The sequence below is a fragment of the Thamnophis elegans genome, chromosome 10, assembly GCF_009769535.1.
Source record: "Thamnophis elegans isolate rThaEle1 chromosome 10, rThaEle1.pri, whole genome shotgun sequence".
In the NCBI taxonomy this organism is placed as follows: Eukaryota; Metazoa; Chordata; class Lepidosauria; order Squamata; family Colubridae; genus Thamnophis; species Thamnophis elegans.
The window spans coordinates 43,492,071-43,511,982 of NC_045550.1; the positions used below are offsets into that span (position 1 = coordinate 43,492,071).

The 19,912-nt window shown below is 35.7% G+C and overlaps 1 protein-coding gene across 3 annotated transcripts in view; it reads left to right on the forward strand.

Moving 5' to 3' along the window:
* The window catches only part of LOC116514266 (carboxypeptidase B-like), a 39,366-nt gene that overhangs the window by 16,289 nt on the left and 3,165 nt on the right, over nucleotides 1–19,912 (forward strand). For all 3 annotated transcript variants that reach the window (XM_032225775.1, XM_032225776.1, XM_032225777.1), the window contains exons 5-11: nucleotides 3,971–4,095; nucleotides 5,455–5,554; nucleotides 7,419–7,520; nucleotides 12,532–12,633; nucleotides 14,753–14,863; nucleotides 14,947–15,037; nucleotides 17,682–17,884. In XM_032225775.1, the coding sequence (XP_032081666.1) occupies nucleotides 3,971–4,095; nucleotides 5,455–5,554; nucleotides 7,419–7,520; nucleotides 12,532–12,633; nucleotides 14,753–14,863; nucleotides 14,947–15,037; nucleotides 17,682–17,884 (834 nt within the window). The remainder of the gene's footprint in view (nucleotides 1–3,970; nucleotides 4,096–5,454; nucleotides 5,555–7,418; nucleotides 7,521–12,531; nucleotides 12,634–14,752; nucleotides 14,864–14,946; nucleotides 15,038–17,681; nucleotides 17,885–19,912) is intronic.

A 19,912-nucleotide genomic window follows, 5' to 3' on the forward strand; every position in this document is an offset into this window, starting at 1 on the left:
TGTCCTGGGGTCATGTGATCACCTTTAGCAACCTTATGGCAAGCAATGGGACAAGAAGATTCATTTAACAACCATGTCACTAGCTTAACAACTGCTGTGATTCACTTAACAACTGTAGCAAGAAAAGTCATAAAATGGGGCAAAAAAATCACTTAACTGTCTTACTTAAGCAACACATTCTTCTTTTATGGTCAGTTCCTTCACTGTAATTTCCCCTTAGCATTATACCTCATATACCTCATATACAAGTGGGATTTTATGTTTATCCAGCTGCTATCTAATTTATTTCCATATATTACTCTGAAAGCATCATGTATTCTCACGGTGCTAAATGAGCAATCTTTAAACCAATGAAAAATATTCTATCAAAAGGGAATAGACACAAAATCTGCCTATATATTACTTTACTTTACTTTAAAATTTTGAATAAAAATAATCTCTGTCCAAAAAAATACGATAGGGTGTGGAAAGAAATTGTGCCATCATGGAAAGAAATGCTGTTAAAGGGTTGCTTGCTGAAGTTTTGGCTTATTATCAGCTTCTCCTGTTTGTTTTTTTCCCACGAATGTTCAGTGAACCTCTTGTTCATTCCAAATTTGTGTATTCTGACCTTGATGTAACCAGATTATGGCATGAGAAAGCCATCAGAGATAGCAGTTCTGTTTTCAGTATTTACACTTAGCTTTGATGTTGAGAAATAGCTGCAAAGGAGAAGAAGGGACATTCTAATCTTTATGAGACATGGCACTTAGCAATGATATCTGGATGTCAGAAGGGCTTTTCATTGATCACAGGGCATATTTGGGACTCTCCCATATCTAGCTCCATTCTACATTATAGTTTGAAAAGTCTTAAGTTATGCTTTTCACATCTCTGAAGTTTCAGTCATTTGCACTATTAGGTTGTAAGTATGTTGATAAACAAACTGGATGCAGTATTTGATAGTCATCTGATGAGAGAACAGCAGATATTGGTAGAAATCATAATGACCCAGTTGCTAAGTAGTTACCATGGTCCATAGGCCTCACAATTATAAGGACTCACCTCAAAAAAGAATATTTGGCAAACTATAAGTTATAAGTATCTTATCTCTGATCCAAGAAGTAATTGGAACCGACATACCGGAGTAGGATCAGTGTGCTTCTCATGCTTAATCTTTTATCAGAAAAATTGCTATAATTAGAGAACTATCTCAGCTGGGAAACAGCATTGGAATAATCACTATTTACATTGCCTATAATTTGTTTACATTTAAGTTACCGATAATTTTGAAGGATGCTGCTTCAGTTATCATTCATACTGTATATCAGAATCTAGTCTAAGCAAAATGAACAACGCAGATTTCAATAACCTTAAATAAATCATTTGGAATTGATACTCTAAATAAAATTACTGAATCAATGTTTTGTAAAGATACTACTAAAGAAAATGAGGGATATTGAAATGGAATTGGGAAATAATTCCTGAGGCTTTTTTTTTTTCATTTTCCTTTCCTTTTTATGACCACTGATTTCCTAGTATGGAAGTGAGAAATTGGCTAACATTCAAATCACTTGATTAAAACTCAAGTGATAAAAAGGGGGAAAAGAAACAGATTGTTTCACATCCAGAAACATGAAAAAGTCAGAATTTTAAAATCAATAGCTGACAGATACTCACCCAGTGTCCAAAATGCTTCCTCCAACTCATTTTTGAAGCATGCGTAACACTACTAATTATTTCCAAATATTTCTGCATTAATAATTCATAAAATTTTGTTTAGCCATAAATACTGGCATATGCACATCAATTTCTTATCTATACATTTGACCATTAAATAATAGTTTTTAACAGAAAGGATTTACAGTACCATATATGCTTTCTTGGGAATAAAATGCCTTAAATAAAACATTATTTTCAAGTAAACATTTAGAAGTAAGCTATTCTTTCTTCTTCTCAAACCATAATGAACAACTGTCATGAATTATGTCTCATGTTTTACTGACTCTGACTTTCAAAGCCTTAAGCTTTCCAATGTTTTGTTTTGTTTTGCTTTGCTTTGCTTTTATAAATTCTGGGTAAACAAATTTTACCTTGGATTAGTCCTATGACTGAATTGCACCAAAAGTTCATAATAAAAAGCACCCATTTAAGGAATGGTATGATACAATCATGTGAGTGAAGTAAAAAATAATAATAATAAATTAAATATATTAAGTGAAGCCACAACAAAAGCAAGGATGGAGTTGTTATTTTTAATTGTTATCTGAGGCAACCATACATGATCTAAGGAGAAAAGTCATATTTGTCACTGCATATTTAGATAACAGCTGATCTTGTTTATGGATAGCAGTGCCAGAAGTAATAATATTTGTTCACTGCTTAGAAACCAGGCACCTTTCAGAAATGCTTTAGTCACAAGAAGTCTCTAAAGAACCATTCAGTACATCCAAATAAAAATCGGCTATAAGCCTCTAATTTAAAAGAATATACAGTATATGCCACAATAAGGCAATACATTCATACAGTTTTTGTTAATTTGTTTCTCAGTGCTAAAACCACTTCTAGTTAGTTCTTATTGGAAGACATTTTAAAGGTTGTCTTGTGGATTCCAGTTATTCTGAGACTTTAATGTACAGACATGCTTTTCAGCAAATATAGAAATGGTGCTTTTAATGGCCAAAATAATTATTTCAATTCATTCCAGCTAGAACATTTATAGGACTGTATTTTTTCATGTTGACAGGTCTCCTATATATCCCAGTATGCACATTGGGTTAGACTGGGAAAGGGAAAACTCCTTGAATGCAACTATAACTACGTTATAGAATTATACATATTACCTAGGAAGAATAAGTAGGAAAGCAGAAATGAGAGCTGATAAGCCTGAAACATATTAAGGAGAACTAAAACAAGTTTAGCACAGTAGCTGGATGTAGAATTTCAGCAATTGATGGCTTCAGAATTCTGCAATTAAAGTACAGACATTTTTAAAGTGTTCAAGATTGAGAAACACTGGTCTAGTAAGTGAGACACTGGACTAGGACAAGAAAAACCTAGAATCCACACTCCACACTCATGCAAGCTTGCAGATGATTTTGTACAAGTCAACCCATCTTAATTCTCAAATTTATTGTTATTGGGATATATCTGAAGGAAGGAGTGCTACATTCAATAAGATTGTGCATGCTTTGTAAATGATTTGTATGAAGTGCTTCAGTTCTGAGAAATATCAATCTTCTAAACTAGATTAAGACGTCAGCAAAAAGACCTAGAAAAGCACTATGAGAAGCCACCTTCACATTGTTGCTAAGAAAACTACACAGGCTGTCCATGAGATCAACTTAGAGAAGACGTTTCTACCATTACTAAAAAATTATTGGGCATTTTTGTCCAAATAATCTTACAATGCAACTTACGCCTGTTTTGATTCTCCTATTCAATAAAAGTCCTTGCATTGCCATTTTCCAGACACTGCAAAAGTTAAAGGTTTGCAGTGATCCAATTAGAGTCAGTGCCATTCAAATAGTGTTAGAAACCTTTACCCTTATCCAGCCTTGCCCTTTTGTGTACTGTGGCCATTCCTAGGTAGTGTATCACCTTCTTATCCACTGCCAAGATCATTTGCACATGTAAACCCTTGTGCCATTTCACAGAAATCAATTCATCAGGAGCCAATATCTACTGAATGCAGGACTTATTTACTATTCAACAACATAGTCCAAATATTATTTTTCAGGCTTTTCCATGAGTCTGAATAAAATTTGGGTTCTTTAAATGAAAAGGAAGTGCATACATCCCTAACGTACACTGGTTTATGCTTCTAAAGGAAATATGACATGTATTTAATAAACAAATTATAAACTATATTGTACCCATCTTTTATTCCATTTCACCCCATAATCCCAAGGGATTCTATAATAAGGTCATTGATGGAAATGTTTTAGCCTGAAATCATATGTCCTTTTTTGCCATGGTTTTCTCTGTTCAGGTTGACTTTTGGAGACCAGATTCTGTTGAACTAGTGAAAGCAGAAATGACTGTTGATTTTCGAATTGAAGCAGGCAGACATTCTGAAGTTGAGAGCATTCTACAGCATCATGGGCTGAACTACGAGTATGTTTTTTCAGTATTTATTAGATAACATATAAGTGGTTCATATAAGTGGTAAGAGCCGCAGTGGCACAGTGGTTAGAGTGCAGTACTGCAGGCTACTTCTGCTGATCACTGGCTGCCAGCAGTTTGGCAGATCAAATCTCACCAGGCTCAAAGTTGACTCAGCCTTTCATCCTTCCGAGGTGGGTAAAATGAGGGCCCAGATTGTTGGGGTCCTCGTATGCTGATTCTGTAAACCACTTAAAGAGGGCTGGAAAGCACTGTGAAGTGGTATACAAGTCTAAGTGCTATTGCTATTCAACGGTACACAAATCTCCATGAAGATTGTGCTGTGAATGTGTTAGGTCTTTTTACATTGACAAGCCAATATGTCTGAGATTTAGCACAAAACAGTCAATCAGAAATGTGAGTAGTAATTAATTCCAGGATGCAATCAAAAAGATAGAATTAGGGAAGAAAAATAGAGAGTAAGACTTTCACCTTAGAGAATATCAGATCCAACAGTGGAAAAACTGAGCAACAAAATAAAGTCCTCAAGTTTAACACAAAATCAACTTTATTTAGCACATAAATTACATTTTTCCCAACACTGAAAATATCAATTTAGTGGATAGATAATGAAAACTGAACTGTGGAAGGTGGGATTCATCCATTAGTTATGGACTGATGAGTTATTGTAGTACTGTAGACCTTGACAGTGTAAGATTGTCACTGTGTCAAAGGAAAGAATTATTTCACTATGTGTGGAGATGCTGGCTCCTCCAATGATGAATGTACACAATTCAGCCTGCACCACAGAGCTCTTTGAAAGATTGTCCCTGACAAACTTCAGAGAAGTGCCCTTGCTACAACAATTCAAAATAGGAGCCTTTGATATGCATCTGAGATACCCTGACAAATGTCAGTGAACTAGAACAATTGTTAATTACAGTATTATGAAGGTTGAGATGCTCTGCAAATTGTGTGTCTCATACTCTCCAAATGCAAATTACAGTGAACAAGGATATGATGTTGCTCATTTCCCACCCTTTCCCACTCTGATACCCTCTTGATATATTGAGATTGTAACTACCAACATATCTATCATTAAGGTTAGGAATTCCTAAATATATTGGTTCCTCTTCATATCTAGAGAATGTTTGGCTGAAAATCTTTCTGTCAGAACAAAATTAGATTTTCAAATCAAATCAATCTACTTGATAAACTGGAACCAGAAATTTAAACCCAACAGACAAGTCCTGACTTACATAAACTTACTGATTAACATGGAGAGGAAGATCAAGCCCTAGGAAATCTGGACAGTACAAAAGAAATTGAAATAACTCATTTTGACCAATCTGTATTGTTGTTTCATTGCAGAATTTTAATTGATAATCTTCAGACTGCCCTTGACAGGCAACTGGACAATCGTGCTCGGACTGTTGGATACCAATATGAAAAATATAATAAATGGGAAAAGGTAAAGAAAATTAAAATGTGAAAATTCTCCTTCTCATTCCATTTGGCAGTTTTGCTTTAAAATACTACTCTGCTCCTCACGGTCAGGCAGTTTAGAAGAAGAACGCATACTTTTCTGCATAAATGTCAATGCTAGATCTTTAATTAACATGTTCCTAGGCAAGAAAGGTCTCTCTCCTTTTGTTAGGGCTAGCAAGTTCCAACCAGTTTATACAGAACAGGACTGGAAAAGCAAATATGAACGTCTAAATGTGACAGCCCAGGATTCAGGATTGTCCTGATGCAGACTATTCTCTTCCAAATAGTTGACAACATTTATATTAGGAGTGCTTGTTTCTTCTTCAGGTGAAGGGCTGCATTTGGCCTATGAGTGATATATGGAATCTGAGGGGAAAACCCTCTATTTAATTTAATTGGCCTTTCTATTGAATCAAAACTAAGTCCTGTTAACTTGAGTGTTTCTAGTCATGTATTTAATAATTTCCTGGTTCCATCTCATTAAAGCAATGAATTTGATCGCTGCTTCTAGAAATTATCAAGGACATGGAGACAACAAACAATCCTCTGGCCTTAAGTTATCCACTTCTAATTTACACTGTCCTATTTGTCTCCAGGTTATTCCCCTGGTAAAAGGGAAGATGGTAAAGGGAAATGTTTATTTCTTTTTGCTCTTTTAGCTGTGCACCAAAGAAAGATAAATACTGTATTTTTCAGAGTATAAGATGCACCTTCCCCCCTCCCCAAAAAAAGAAGTTGAAATAACCCATTTCTTGTACACTGAATGCAGCATTTTTGGCCTCCAAAAACCCCATGCTGTGCATCCCGTTTTTCGCAAAAATGAATGCTCAGAGATTTTGGGAGGCCTGCAAAGTGCTCCTGGGGGCTGTGGAGGTCAAAAATGAGTGAAAAATGGGCCCTTTTTCACAGATTGGGCTCTTTTTGCCCTCCCAAGCCCCCAGGAGTACTCTGAAGGCCTTCCAAATTCTCTGCATGCTCTGTTTTTTGCAAAAAAAAAAATGGGCCTGTTTTCATGAAAAACTGGCCCTTTTTTCTCCTCCCAAACCCCCCACATGTCGCATTTTTGCCTCCCCGGCCCCCAGCAGCATTTTGAAGGCCTCTCAAACTCTCTGCATGCTCCTTTTTCACAAAAAAAAGGTGTGTGTAGAGGGTGTGGGAGGACTGCAGAGTGCTCCTGGGGGCCGGGGAGGGCAAAAACTTTTTTTTTATTTGCCTCTTCAAAATCTTGGTGCGTCATATACTCCAGTATGTCTTATAGTCTGAAAAATACAATATATAAATCAATCTCTGGGCACTAACTACTTCTAATACACTATATTGCCAAAAGTATACCCATTGCTCACCCATCCACATAATCAGACTCAGTTGTGAGCAAATACTTTTGGCAATACAGTGTACATTGGTCTGAATTCTTCAAGAAAAGAAAAAAATGCTTTCCATCTCTTATCTGGGTAACAGTAATCTGCATGAACAATTAATCTAAGTCATTCTTTACATCATTTGTTTCTGTCATTCAATGCACTGATCTATTTTTTAACTGACAGATAGGTGCTTGGACATCTTGGGGGCCGGGGAGAGCAAAAACTTTTTTTAAAAAATTGCCTCTTCAAAATCTTGGTGCATCATATACTCCAGTGCATTTTATAGTCTGAAAAATATGGTATATAAGTCAGTCTCTGGCACTAACTACTTCTAATACATTCGTCTGAATTCTACAAGAAATGAAAAAAATGCTTTCCATTTCTTATCTGGGCAACAGTAATCTGCATGAACAATTAATCTAAGTCATTCTTTACATCATTTGTTTCTCTCATTCAATGCACTGATCTATTTTTTTTAATTGACAGATAGATGCTTGGACAGCTGATATTGCCAATGAAAATCCAAATCTTGTTTCCCGAATACAGATAGGAACAACTTTTGAGGGACGTCCAATGCCCCTCCTGAAGGTATTCAATATTTTTAAAATTTGTTTCTAAAGCCAACATAGTAGGTATGCTCTTGGCAATTAACAAATAGCAACTTTTGTTAGGTTTTTGTAAATCCTGGATATATTTGTATTTTTTTAAAAAAAATGCTTTAGGAAACCAACATGGATTTTATAAATTCCTTTATGGAAACATTTTTCACCCATTTTGATTGGTAGTAAAGTCTTCCTAAATATCAGTCTGCAATAAAAGCTTTTGACAGTTTGCACATAAAAATTCAGCCATATTCCTGTAAGCAAGGTAAATGGTAATTTACTTTTGTTTAATTGTGTATTCCATCTGTTGTTTGTAAACATATTTGCTATAAAGTGATCTATAAACTTCAGAAAGAACCCTCCCCCTCTTTTTTTTCTTGACAATGAGATGCAAAAAAAAAAACAGATTTTCCTCTTAACACAAAAAACATGTTATTTTATCATGTTGGAAGGAAAATCCAATTCTTCTCTCGCCCCCCCCCCCCCCCCATGTAGTAATTTTGATCTGTTTTGCAATAGTACCTTAAATGTTAAGAGGAAGGGAGTGGGATCTAATAAGGACATCTGTACAATACCTGATTAATCAACTGGTATAGAATCTACCTCTTAGAAGAGGAGTATCAAACCCATGGCCCATGGGCCAGATGCATCACACACTGGCCGCACCCACCCTTGTTTTAGCAAATGGGGGGGAGTCAAAATACGTCATGTGATGACATGACGACACTAGTTTGACATCCCTGTCTTAGTATAAGCAAAAATACAGAGAATGACAATAATAAAAGGAGCAATTCCCTATTTCTGAAATGCTAAGATTGAGTTGATTCTGTTCACCTGACTGTATCACTATGACTTCAAATGAATTAATTATCTTTCCATCTGGACTTGAGTTTCATCAAATTCTGATCTACATCTTGTGTTAGTCATCCAGAAACTGAAATAGAAGAACTTTCTATAATTTCCTATATATAAAAGATGTGACTGAAATTTGCATCTCTAAAATCCAATTTATGTGGTGATTTCAGTATATGGTAGTATTATGATAATTCCATACCTCTTCAGGCTAAGATGAGCTTTTTGCCTTATTGCATGACATATTTAAGTCAGATTCTGTCTTTATTCCACCTGTCTCATAGCTTGTTCACATTTGAGAAGGTTCCAATCAGTTCATGCCATGCAATCGATGCATGCATATTCCATTGCTTGATATGGATGAACTAGCTAAAAGTTTGAGATATAAAAATTAGTTAATACATGACAGCAGCTCCCTTTGTTTGAAAACTAAGATATTGATGGACCTGGAGTTCAAACAAGGCCTCTTTGTGGCATGGTGAGCAACTAGTAATAAGCCAACATCTCATCTGGAGATGCCAAAACTCAAGGCTGCATCAGTCAAAATTGACCTCAAAATGGCTATATTTGAATGCAAACATACTAAAGTCACAGGAGAATGTGGCATGCAAACTCTTTTCCAGCCTTAAACATTTTATTTCAAAAATTTGAAAAAATAGTATTGATATCTCTCCCTCCCTTTTAAAGTCTTCCTGCAGCTAGTCAATTGGTCTAGAGGAGCATTTTTCAATCTTGGCAATTTTAAGATATGTGGACTTTAACTTCCAAAATTCCTGAGCCAAGGAACACTTTTGTATGTTGAGACTTACTTATCATAGGAATTTTTGAAAGGTAATATACCCATTTTCTCTACCCTGCCACCACCACTAAGAAGTGGGGACTTATACTCATTGTATTAAAGTGCAGAATGAAACAGGAATGCACACTGAGTAGTAGAAAGCTCAGCTATAACCTACACTTCGAAATATATTTTGGGAACACAGGTATCTCTTTCAAGGGATAATATGTAGGACAGTAAGCATGTTGTATGTCAAGACTATGCTTATGCTCTTAATCACCAGTTCTGTTACACATGTACATTTATGGAGAAATGTTATAGAACCCTAGAAGTCTCCAGTGCTCCTCCCTGCAAAAGGAAGCTAAACTCTGGTCAGATTGGCTAGAACTTTTCTCCATTCAGGGAAATGAGGAGCTGATAAGATCAGCATGGGATACACTTCTCTTCTTACTGACATTTGCTTTAAAAGGTCATGAGAATAGACCCTACAACATTATTGGAGAGCCACAGGGTTGACTTGCAAGAGCTTTTCCTAAGGGTGCAATAAACCAAGCACTACAGCTGCATTTCCTCCTTTCATTTTGGTTTAGCTTCTATGCAGCTGTGACCCAGCTGCTCTGCAAATTGAAAGATTCACAGTGCCAGGATTTGCAGAAATTTGCCTTTGGTTTGCAGAGTTACCTCTTTAATTGCTTTCACTAAACCATATCAGAGCAACACCTAGCCCTATCCAGCTAATATTTTTGTGCACACAACTGAACATGCAAACAGAAGTAAGCAGCCTCTTCCTGGCCTGAAAAGCTAGTTGCCTGTTGAGATGTGATACGCTTGCCATATATACATGTAAACACCTCCATGTGAGTTGAAGCTCTGCACTACCACACTTCCAGATATATTGCGCAACAAACTCCCTCATCACTAAAATATGCCAGCTGAGGATGATGAAAATTGTGGTGCAACATCTGGAAGGTGCTAGGGAGAAGAAGGCTAGTATAAGTAACAATACACAAGAGGCTGCATATTCACATATGGAAAAGAGATTGGATCTTAAAGAACTAGCTGCTATCAGAATTATCACCTTTACCCAATTTATAGTAGATGTCTCTTCCCAAAATTCACTGCCCCATTAACTAGCAATCAATTGTGGGATATATGTCATTCCTTTTCAGAGCTACAATGTAATATTTCAAATTTATTTTGACAGTAAAAGATGAGTCTGAGAAGTGGTAGCTATGGTAAAGACAAATTTGCTTCCTGTTGAAATAGTTGTAGCACAGTGTCCTCTCTGGGAGCAAGGACCAGATCATGATGGTCCACCCACAGAGCTTAATGAAGCTAATCAGATTCTAGATAATTAATTCAATTCCAGTGACCTGTTTGAGTCATCCCCTGAACCCTTGGTAGAGGGGCTTCTTCTAAACACTATCTCCCCCATCTCCGAATCCCCTGGCATACTGAGTTGCAGCCAATGATGCATTAAGCAAAGCATCTTGACAGATTATGGGACAAGCATAAGGATGCAACCATATGGTCATAGTGTAGGCCTCATTACAAACCCTATGCTTTTGTGATCATTGACCTTAGAGATGAGGCATGGGTCCTCCTTGTTACCATTTAGAGAAAGGCTTAACACACACTTATTTATCAAGGCTTTTGAATGTTCCTGTTTTATTTTATTTATTTTTATTTTGTTTTGTTTATTAATCCCATTTATAGGGCCACCCTTCTTACAGAAGCAACTCTGGTTTACTTGTAGTTTGTGTTTTATATCTGTTATTCTTTTAACACTGTTTTCATGGATATTTTTACTGTGTTTTTGTAAACTGTCAAGAGCTATTAAGTGGACAGGCAACATACGCATTTCTTGATAAACAAATACATGTTTTCTTTTAAACTTTTCAAAATTGCTTTAAAAATAGCCTTGAAAACAGCCTAAGCAGAATTGCCCTAGATCATTTTCCAGCTTGTGGCTACTATTTCTCTCCATCCCCAGTATGTCCATGAAATTAAGCTGTGGCATAACTGGAGGTGGGGATGAGAACTGTGCTATTGCTAGTGCTGACATTTTAAAAATAATAAGACTTTCCAGCATGAAAAAATAAGCATTACAAATCTGTTCAAATCAAACCAAATCCTTATTACAGCCATAGAGCAGCATAATGAGCCTGGAGTATAGTCATTGAAAAAAGCATATAGATATATAGAAATAAAAATATTTTAAAATTATGAAAAGCTAGAAGATATAAAAATATTTAATTAAAAACTACAAGATAGATAGGTGGATGGATGGGTATTTATTTAATATTTATTTATGTATTTATAAAGTTTATAAGCTGTCCATCTTACTCAAAGTCTGGGAGTATTTTTAATCCTTCTCACATCCCCATATTGTACTTAATACATTCCAACAAATAATAACAGGAAATTTGTATTTATTATTATTATTTTGTAATATTTCAATTACATCATTAAAAATTACAAACAAATATTGAATAAGTATTGGTATATAGTATATGGCTTTTGTATCTGAACTGACTTTTGAGTTTTGTAACATTTTTTTTTTTAAAAAATCCAACTTTGATAGAGACTGCATGATTAGGAAGATTAGCTGGGAAAGAAATCAGTTCCTTGTGCCTTTAATGATTGGGAATTTCACCAGATGGAACTTGTCATACTTCTGCACAATAAACATCCCTCTTGTGAACTACATTTAAAGATAAGGGAGTTCTGTCTTCCTTTGCATCTGGATACTTTATGCCTTACTATTTATGTAAGAGGCAAAGTTATATAAAAACAATATAGTGCAAGTAGCCAGACCATAATCACCCAGGATAAAATATGGTTTGTAGGGATGGGGGAAAATACTAAAAAATAGGTTATAGCCAAAAACAAAAATGAAAAAACGAAAAGGAGGAGGGCTCTTTCCAGATGAACTCAAGTAAGATTGGAACTATGATTAGAAGCAACTCTGGTTTAGTTGTACTTTGTGTTTTACATATTATTCTTTTAACACTGATTTCATAGATATTTGTATTGTGTTTTTGTGAACTGTGAAGAACTATTAAGGGGACAGGCAACATATTCATTTCTTAATAAAGAAATAAGTGTTTCCTTTTACATTTTTGTTGTTTTAAAAGTTATTTTAAAAATTATTAGAAATTTTTAAGAAGAGATTGGACAACCATTTGTCTGAATAGCATGGGGCCTCTTGCCTGAGCAGGGGATTGGACTAGAAGAGCGCCAAGGTCTCTTCTAACTCTGTTATTCTGAGCATTTTCATTGTGTAAGAGTATTTGTACTATGCTATTTGAAGACCATTAAATATTTGTATCCAACTGTTCTTTCTTTCATTCATTTTCTTGTATAGATTGGGAAGCCTGGTGAAAATAAAAAAGCCATTTTCATAGACTGTGGCTTCCATGCCAGAGAATGGATCTCACCTGCCTTTTGCCAGTGGTTTGTAAGAGAGGTTAGTGACAAAATATCAGGGACAGAAATTATTGATTCAACTGAAAAGGGAATGGGATCCCAAATTAAAAGAAAAAATATTTACAATTTCTCAACATATTCTCACAGTTATTAAAAAGTTGCTCTCTTTCCTATAAAATAACACTCTATTTTGATTTTTCATTTGATTTCGTTTGCATTTTAAGCAATTTTTTAATTGCCATGAAGAATGCATTGCAATAGCATCATTACACTGTGAACATGTCACTGGAGTTTGCTATTGCCAAAAAAAAAAATTCCTGAAAAAAATCCCCTTTGCAAACTTTATTCTATTCACTCTTAAGAGAAAACCTGTTGCCATTACACAAAGAATTAGGATTAAAATAACAAATTGGGTGGGTGGGGCTGGGCTGTCATATAAAAAGTTATCATTAGATTATAATTAATATATAATGAGCAGACACTGCCATATGAAATGTTTCTAAAAATGTACTTTTCTAAAATAAATTTAAAGAAGCTGCATATAGTCCAGAGTATATTAAAACAGTTAAGCAACAACTTCTTCTATTCTTGATGTTCATGGCTGTTTTTTAATGTCACTATTTAATTTATTGGTTTCTTAGGTTTTTTTTTTTTTTAAGGATCTTAGTGGTGCCTAGGCATGTTGAAAGTTTTGTCCTTCAATTCTGGTGATAGTTAGTACTTGAGTTTGCTTTTAGGGACACCTATTTCTGAATACACAGGCATACAAAATCTGATACTACCTTAGTAATCATGGTTCACAAAAGCTTAGCAACATGAGAGCATTGTGGATTGAGTTTCTCCTTTTCCTCAGATCTGCAGCCCTCTGAGGCAACATCTATCTCAAAAAACATATAGTCTTCATCTTTCTGGATCTAAATCAATACAAGAATTGACCATAGATCTTTATGAAGAGAAAGAAAAAGTTTAAGTTGTTATTGTTGTTATTCCTGCCTTTCTTTTAAGAGCTCAAGAATGGGGTACATAGCATTTTCTCTTCCTATTTGTCCCTACAACAATTCCCCTACAAGAAAGATGGGCTAAGAGAGCATGAGTAGAATTTCAACATCTGAAGTACCAACAAATGGGTTTCCCCAGTCCTGGATCCATGTTTACTATTACCCTACATTCTCTCTTTATATACTGAAAGTTGTAATATTTGGGGTCAATGCCGTGCAAATTGTATTAGGAAAGCCTAACTCTTACCCAAACCCGCCCTTTTCTGTGCTGTGGCTATCCTAGACATTGTATCAAATCTCATCCACTCCCAGGATCATTTTGGGATGTAATCTCTTGTACCATTTTCCAGAAATCAGCTGATCAGGAGCATTCTGTTTTAACTCATTGTGTGACCTTTGCATGACCTGCTAAAGCTGCCTTCTTTTGACCCAATGAAGTACAGAATGTAACTGGGATCTAGAACATCGACAGATTTGCTATGGTGGCAGGATACAATTTTTTTTCTTGTTCTTTAAAATGTAGAGAAGCAGTTAAAAAGTGAAAACCACATCATTGTTAATTTATTTGCTATTCAGATTCATCTTTCCTTATCCCTTCCAGTAATGTAGCAGACAGCAAAATTTTGTCTTATTTACAATATTACAGTTATCAAATCTAATCAGAGACCTGTTATTATCTTCTATTAAACATGTAATATATTTATTAATTGTCATGTATATTTGGATAATGGGGAAAGCTATACAATTAACATAATCACAGATATCATCATAACCAGTTAATTTTTTCACATATCTATTCAAGATCTTAATCCATCAATTAATATTGCAGATAGATGATTACAGAATACTAAAAGGCTCTCTTTATAGTCTTTCAGTGACATCCTAATTTCTAAACAATATATCTATGACGCGTTATGAATTTTCTCCGTCTGTAGTCATTTAGCAATTGGCATCTTCAGTATTACCAACTAATTGGCAAGCAGCTAAAATTTGAATGAGTGCTCTTGATTCATGCTGCTTTCTTACTTCTCTCTATATTTTTCTTTATATTCCTATTCCTGTGTCAAATACATGTAATATTATTTGGTAATCATGCAAATGAAAATGACATAAAGTCAGTCATTTAGATTTATCCTCACCATCTTTGTGGTTTATATGTAGGCTGTTCGGACCTATGGAAAAGAAACCATTATGACTCGGCTTTTGAACGACTTAGACTTCTATGTCTTGCCTGTCTTGAATATTGATGGTTATGTCTATTCTTGGACAAAGGTAAATAATACACAATCAGCAGGTCATAATTATTGTATCAATTATCTTTCAAATGGTACATTCACAAATCTGTTCCATTTCAGAGTCGCATGTGGAGGAAGACTCGTTCTGTAAATGCTGGTAGTTCATGCATTGGAACTGATCCCAACAGAAATTTTGATGCTGGATGGTGCAGTAAGTATCCTGTACTCTAACAAGGCAAAACTATGCTCCAATATTATGTGGAATAAAAAAATTCTTAAGAGTTTAAAAATATCAATTCTAGTTGAGTTCCAAAATCTTAATGCAGTCCTACAAAAATAAACAATACTTGACCAAATGAATTCTTCTGTGGTAATATACTGAAATTCTAAATGAGGAATTTTAAACCTCTCAAAAAAGGAAGTGCTCAATGGTTTAGAACTGAACCCTTATGTTTTTCCCACATAAGTTATATGGTATTTCTCTCTAACAGTGAGATGCAAAAAAATCTTCCTCTTTTCAGAGAACATCATATTAGACATCCCAATATATATGAAATAAAATAAAATCTGAGTCTGTATAATCCTGTATGCTATATACTTTGAATTACTTGAGCTCATCCCTCATAAATAACATGTTTGTGGAAATGATTGAGCAAAGTAATTTTTGTCAGTTTCCATACGTCTGAAATTTTGTTCACGTGAAGCATGTTCACACTGCAATTGATGTGGCAAAGCAAAGTAAAATATTTACTCATGCATGTATTGACACAAAAATAATGTCCTAGGGTAAAGTCTTGTTAAATAGTAAAGCTTTGCAAATCTCTCAAGAAAGCTCCTTCAAAAAGCACAGGAGCAGATACTAACTTCTGCTTTGGGAATTATAAAAACAACTGCTTCACAGTAATGCTTATGTGGACAGAGCTGGAAGCGATTTCCAAAGTGGCCTTGAACCTGTAAAAAGACATCACTGCTTTTAAAAGGTTCAAAACATAGTACAATGGTACCCAGGTACTCATTATTAATTGGTTCCAGGAGGTGAAATGAGTACCAAAAATGATGGGTACCAAATACATTTTTCCCATAAAGAATAATGTAGTCAGTCACAAAGCAGCACTGACAAGTTCTAGCTTTTGTGTGAGTATCAAACAAATGATGACAATTTTTTCATGTCGAAATGAGTTGAATACCAAATTCAATGAGTTTCAAAGCAGTTGCGTACCAAGGAATGATTGCACTATAGGCACTCCAATGAATTACAATACATCTTCCTCAAAGCACTGTCACAGCCTTATGAAATACTTCCTGGTAAATCATATACAATATATTCCACAATGCTCTATGCCAGCTTCACTAACTGGCACCCACCAGAGTTGTTGCCATCTTCTTGCCTTGAAACATATAGAAATATTAAACAGAAAGGAGGCCAAAATACAACTTGAGGTTGATGTTTTTATGTGATTCTGACATCAAAGGGCACCAAGCTGATCAAATGCACATGATCTACTCTGGCAGGCTCCAATTTCCTCACACCTGACATTTCAAATTGTTTTAATTGGAAATTTTAAGAATCAAAGCCAGATACATCAAGCTGTATCCTTATTGTTGAGCTATAAGGTCAGAGCAATGATGATAGGTAACATTAGACAACAATAAAACTGGCAGAATATAATTCTTTCTCCTGCTGTTGTATACATAGGAGATAGGAAGAAATCAATGCATAAAATATTTTAAACTACTGAGCCAATTTTTCTTTACAGTAAGTGCCTATTCCTAAGAATTGCTTGACAAACAAACTGAGAAACATTGTGAATTATGACAGATAATGTGAGGAGGTCAGAATTATGCAGGGTAGTGTTGTATTCAAGGTCCACATAGATGCTAATTAGGGAATGTATCAAACACTTTCCATGCAAGAGGGGGATTTTGATTAGATCAAAATAGCCCCTCGCATTTATGGGTTAAATGAATATATATTAGTATCTCTATATAATCCCTTTTTAATGTGCTCTAAATAGTTGGGTGTCTTAATGGAAGTAAGCCCATAATTTATAATTTATATAGTCTCCTTCACAATTCACGTATCCCTGTAACATGGGGATATTATTTTGTAATAACAATTGCCTCCATCCATTTTCTTACTACTATCTGGTCATATCTGAAAAACTAATTGTACAATTAACTAACTGCACTACTTTAGAGTAGTGCCAGTTTTTTTCACACAGTTTTTGAACAATGAAATTGATTGGAGAAGTAGAAGAAAGAAAGCATGTTTGGTTGTGAGAAAGAAGATAGTGGAGGGGCTGTTCAGAGTAGTGAAGTAGTGAATAGAAAGCATGATAAAATAAATATCACTTTAAAGCTACTTTTAAAAGTAACCTGTGATGCTATTACTTGAGATCTAGCATAATAAAAAGATCATGTCATTCTCAGTTTGAATCTTCCTTCTGCCTTGATAGCATGACCTGTCCTTGTTCAGACCATTATCTGACACCCTTCCTCCATGTATTTCCATCTATTTCATACTGAGCTGTAATATTCTTTTGCATGTTCTTTGCACACAGCCATTATAGCATCACAACAACTCATAGTTAAAACAACCATGACTTAGCATGTGTGAATCCAGTCATTGATAGACTAACAGATACATAAAAGATCATGAAAATTTAAAATTTAAAAATGCCATACTAATGTCTCATCTTGTTGTTAACCAGTTCAATGATACTTATTTAAAAAGTAAATTAAAACTTAAAAGTAAAAGGCTTCCTTAAAATCATTAGTAAGCCTGAAAGGTACACTTTTTCTGCCTTTTAATCTAACCTTTCAATCATGTCTGATTTTTTTCCTACTGCATTCAGCTGTTGGCGCTTCAACAAACCCCTGTAGTGAAACCTATTGTGGTAGTAAAGCTGAATCAGAAAAGGAAACCAAAGCTTTGGCTGATTTCATTCGAAGAAACCGCTCAACTATCAAGGCTTACTTGACCATTCACTCTTACTCCCAGATGCTCCTTTATCCATACTCTTATACTTATAATCTAATACCAAACAATGTACAACTGGTAAGTAGAATTGGTGATGATAAAGTTGAAATTTGTATTAATTGTGAACATCTATGGAAATTCTGTGTCATCCAGGTCATGGTTGTCCCAAAGGTGCATTTTCAAGAGGCAACTGGTTTTCTTTGAAGGCGTTTCACTTCTCATCCAAGAGGTTTCAGCTCTGACTGGATGGTGGAGAGCTGAAGAAGCTTCTTGGATGAGAAGTGAAACAACTTCAAAGAAAAACAAGAAAGTCCAGTTGCCTCTTGAAAAAGCACCTTTGGGACAACCATGACCTGGATGACCGAGAATCTCCATAGACATTTGTGGAGCTGTGTGTTTCTGCAAGATGTTTTCTCCCCTGTGTTTCTTCATTGTTGAACATAGGCTCAGGCTATCGTGGGTGAGTCTGTGTTGTCCACATCTCAAACTGAAACACAAATAATTCCTATAGTCTGCAATTTTTCTGAAGAATGTCTCCACACATTCTTACCCTGTTTAAAGGCAAAGGGAATATAGCACATAGGAAAGACAGGGAATAAATAGCAATGAAGATACAGACAAATCAACTCCAAAATCCTTTACTGTTTAATTAGTCCCAGGCAAGGTTAGAGACATTGACCCAGAAATGACCTGAAAGTATATTTTCTATCACGCATTTACTAAAGTTTCATTTCCCTTTTCTTCAGAACAAATAGTATTTTTCTCACATGAAGTTCTTCTTTCGTATTATATTCTTTTTTAACTCAATTTTAAAAGTTAATACCAATAGACAAAAACCACTTTCCTGTCAAGGGACAAAAAGTAACTGACAGCACACTCTGTGAGGCTGACATGCACAGACCATTCTAGACTGCTGAAGAAGCAACCAATGACTGAACAGTAATGCAGAAACCCACCAGACTTCATACAAGGTTAAAACAAGAAAGAAAGTGAGGTATCAAACAAAATCAAAGTCCGAGGACTTCAGATTCAAGAACCAGATTTTAGCAAAGGTAAAGGGGTACTTGTGGATTTTACTCTGGTAGTGTCATTGCTGACCATAGGGAGCAGTGCTTATCTCCCTTTCAAAAGTGAGGTTAGGCAAAGAATATGTAAGGTTATTAGTTAGGAGGGAGATTCTAGATTGAATTATGCAACATTCTAAGCCAGTGATGGCTAACCTTTTTCCCATCTCGTGCCAAAGGCGGCGGGAGCACAGGGGGGTCATGCGTGGGTGTGCCCATACCCATAATGTTATGTATGTGACCCTCTGCACTCATGTGCATGCAACCCTCACCCACCCCCACTTTTGGCACGCGATGGACCCATTTTTCACCCTCCCCAGGCTCCAGATGCTTTCTAGGAGCGTCGGGAAGGCAAAAACAGCTTCTCCCGCCCCACACTCCAGAGGCCCCCTGGAGACTTCAGGGGCGCGAAAAATAGAGCACAAAAAACAGCCCAACGCACAAACCGGAAGTCCGTTCCCGAACTTCTGGTTTGCGTATTGGGTTGTTTTTCGCCATCCTGAGGCTTCAGGGAAGCTGGAGGGCAGAGGGCGAAAAATGGTCTTAAAAAAAAGCTGAAGTCAACTGGCCAGCATGCCCATGTGGCTGGAGCTGACAGGACAACGCCTCGTGTGCCCCAACAAATGGCTCCGTGTGCCACCTACGCCATAGGTTCGCCATCACGGCACTAAGCCATGATGCAGCTTGCTTTTTGCTTTATAGATTAGAGTAAATGCTATTTAATACACCATTTTTGCTTTCTTTGTTGATGCACAGGAATAACAATCGATATATATATCCTTGTCTGAGATAATTCCTAAACCCTTTAAAAATGCTAAAGCAAATTTTATCACAATGTTACCTTATCTCATTTCTGTTCTGACATGAAATATGATAAAGAAAACTGGCAGATGTATGATAAAATAATGGCTTCAACCACAGCCTGAGATGTCTCTTTAAAAATATTCTCTCCTATACTAACCTGGCATTTAGAACCTGGCTTCGTGTCTTTATATTTCTAAAAGATACATTTTCAAATGTTTATTGAATGGATGGAGATGGA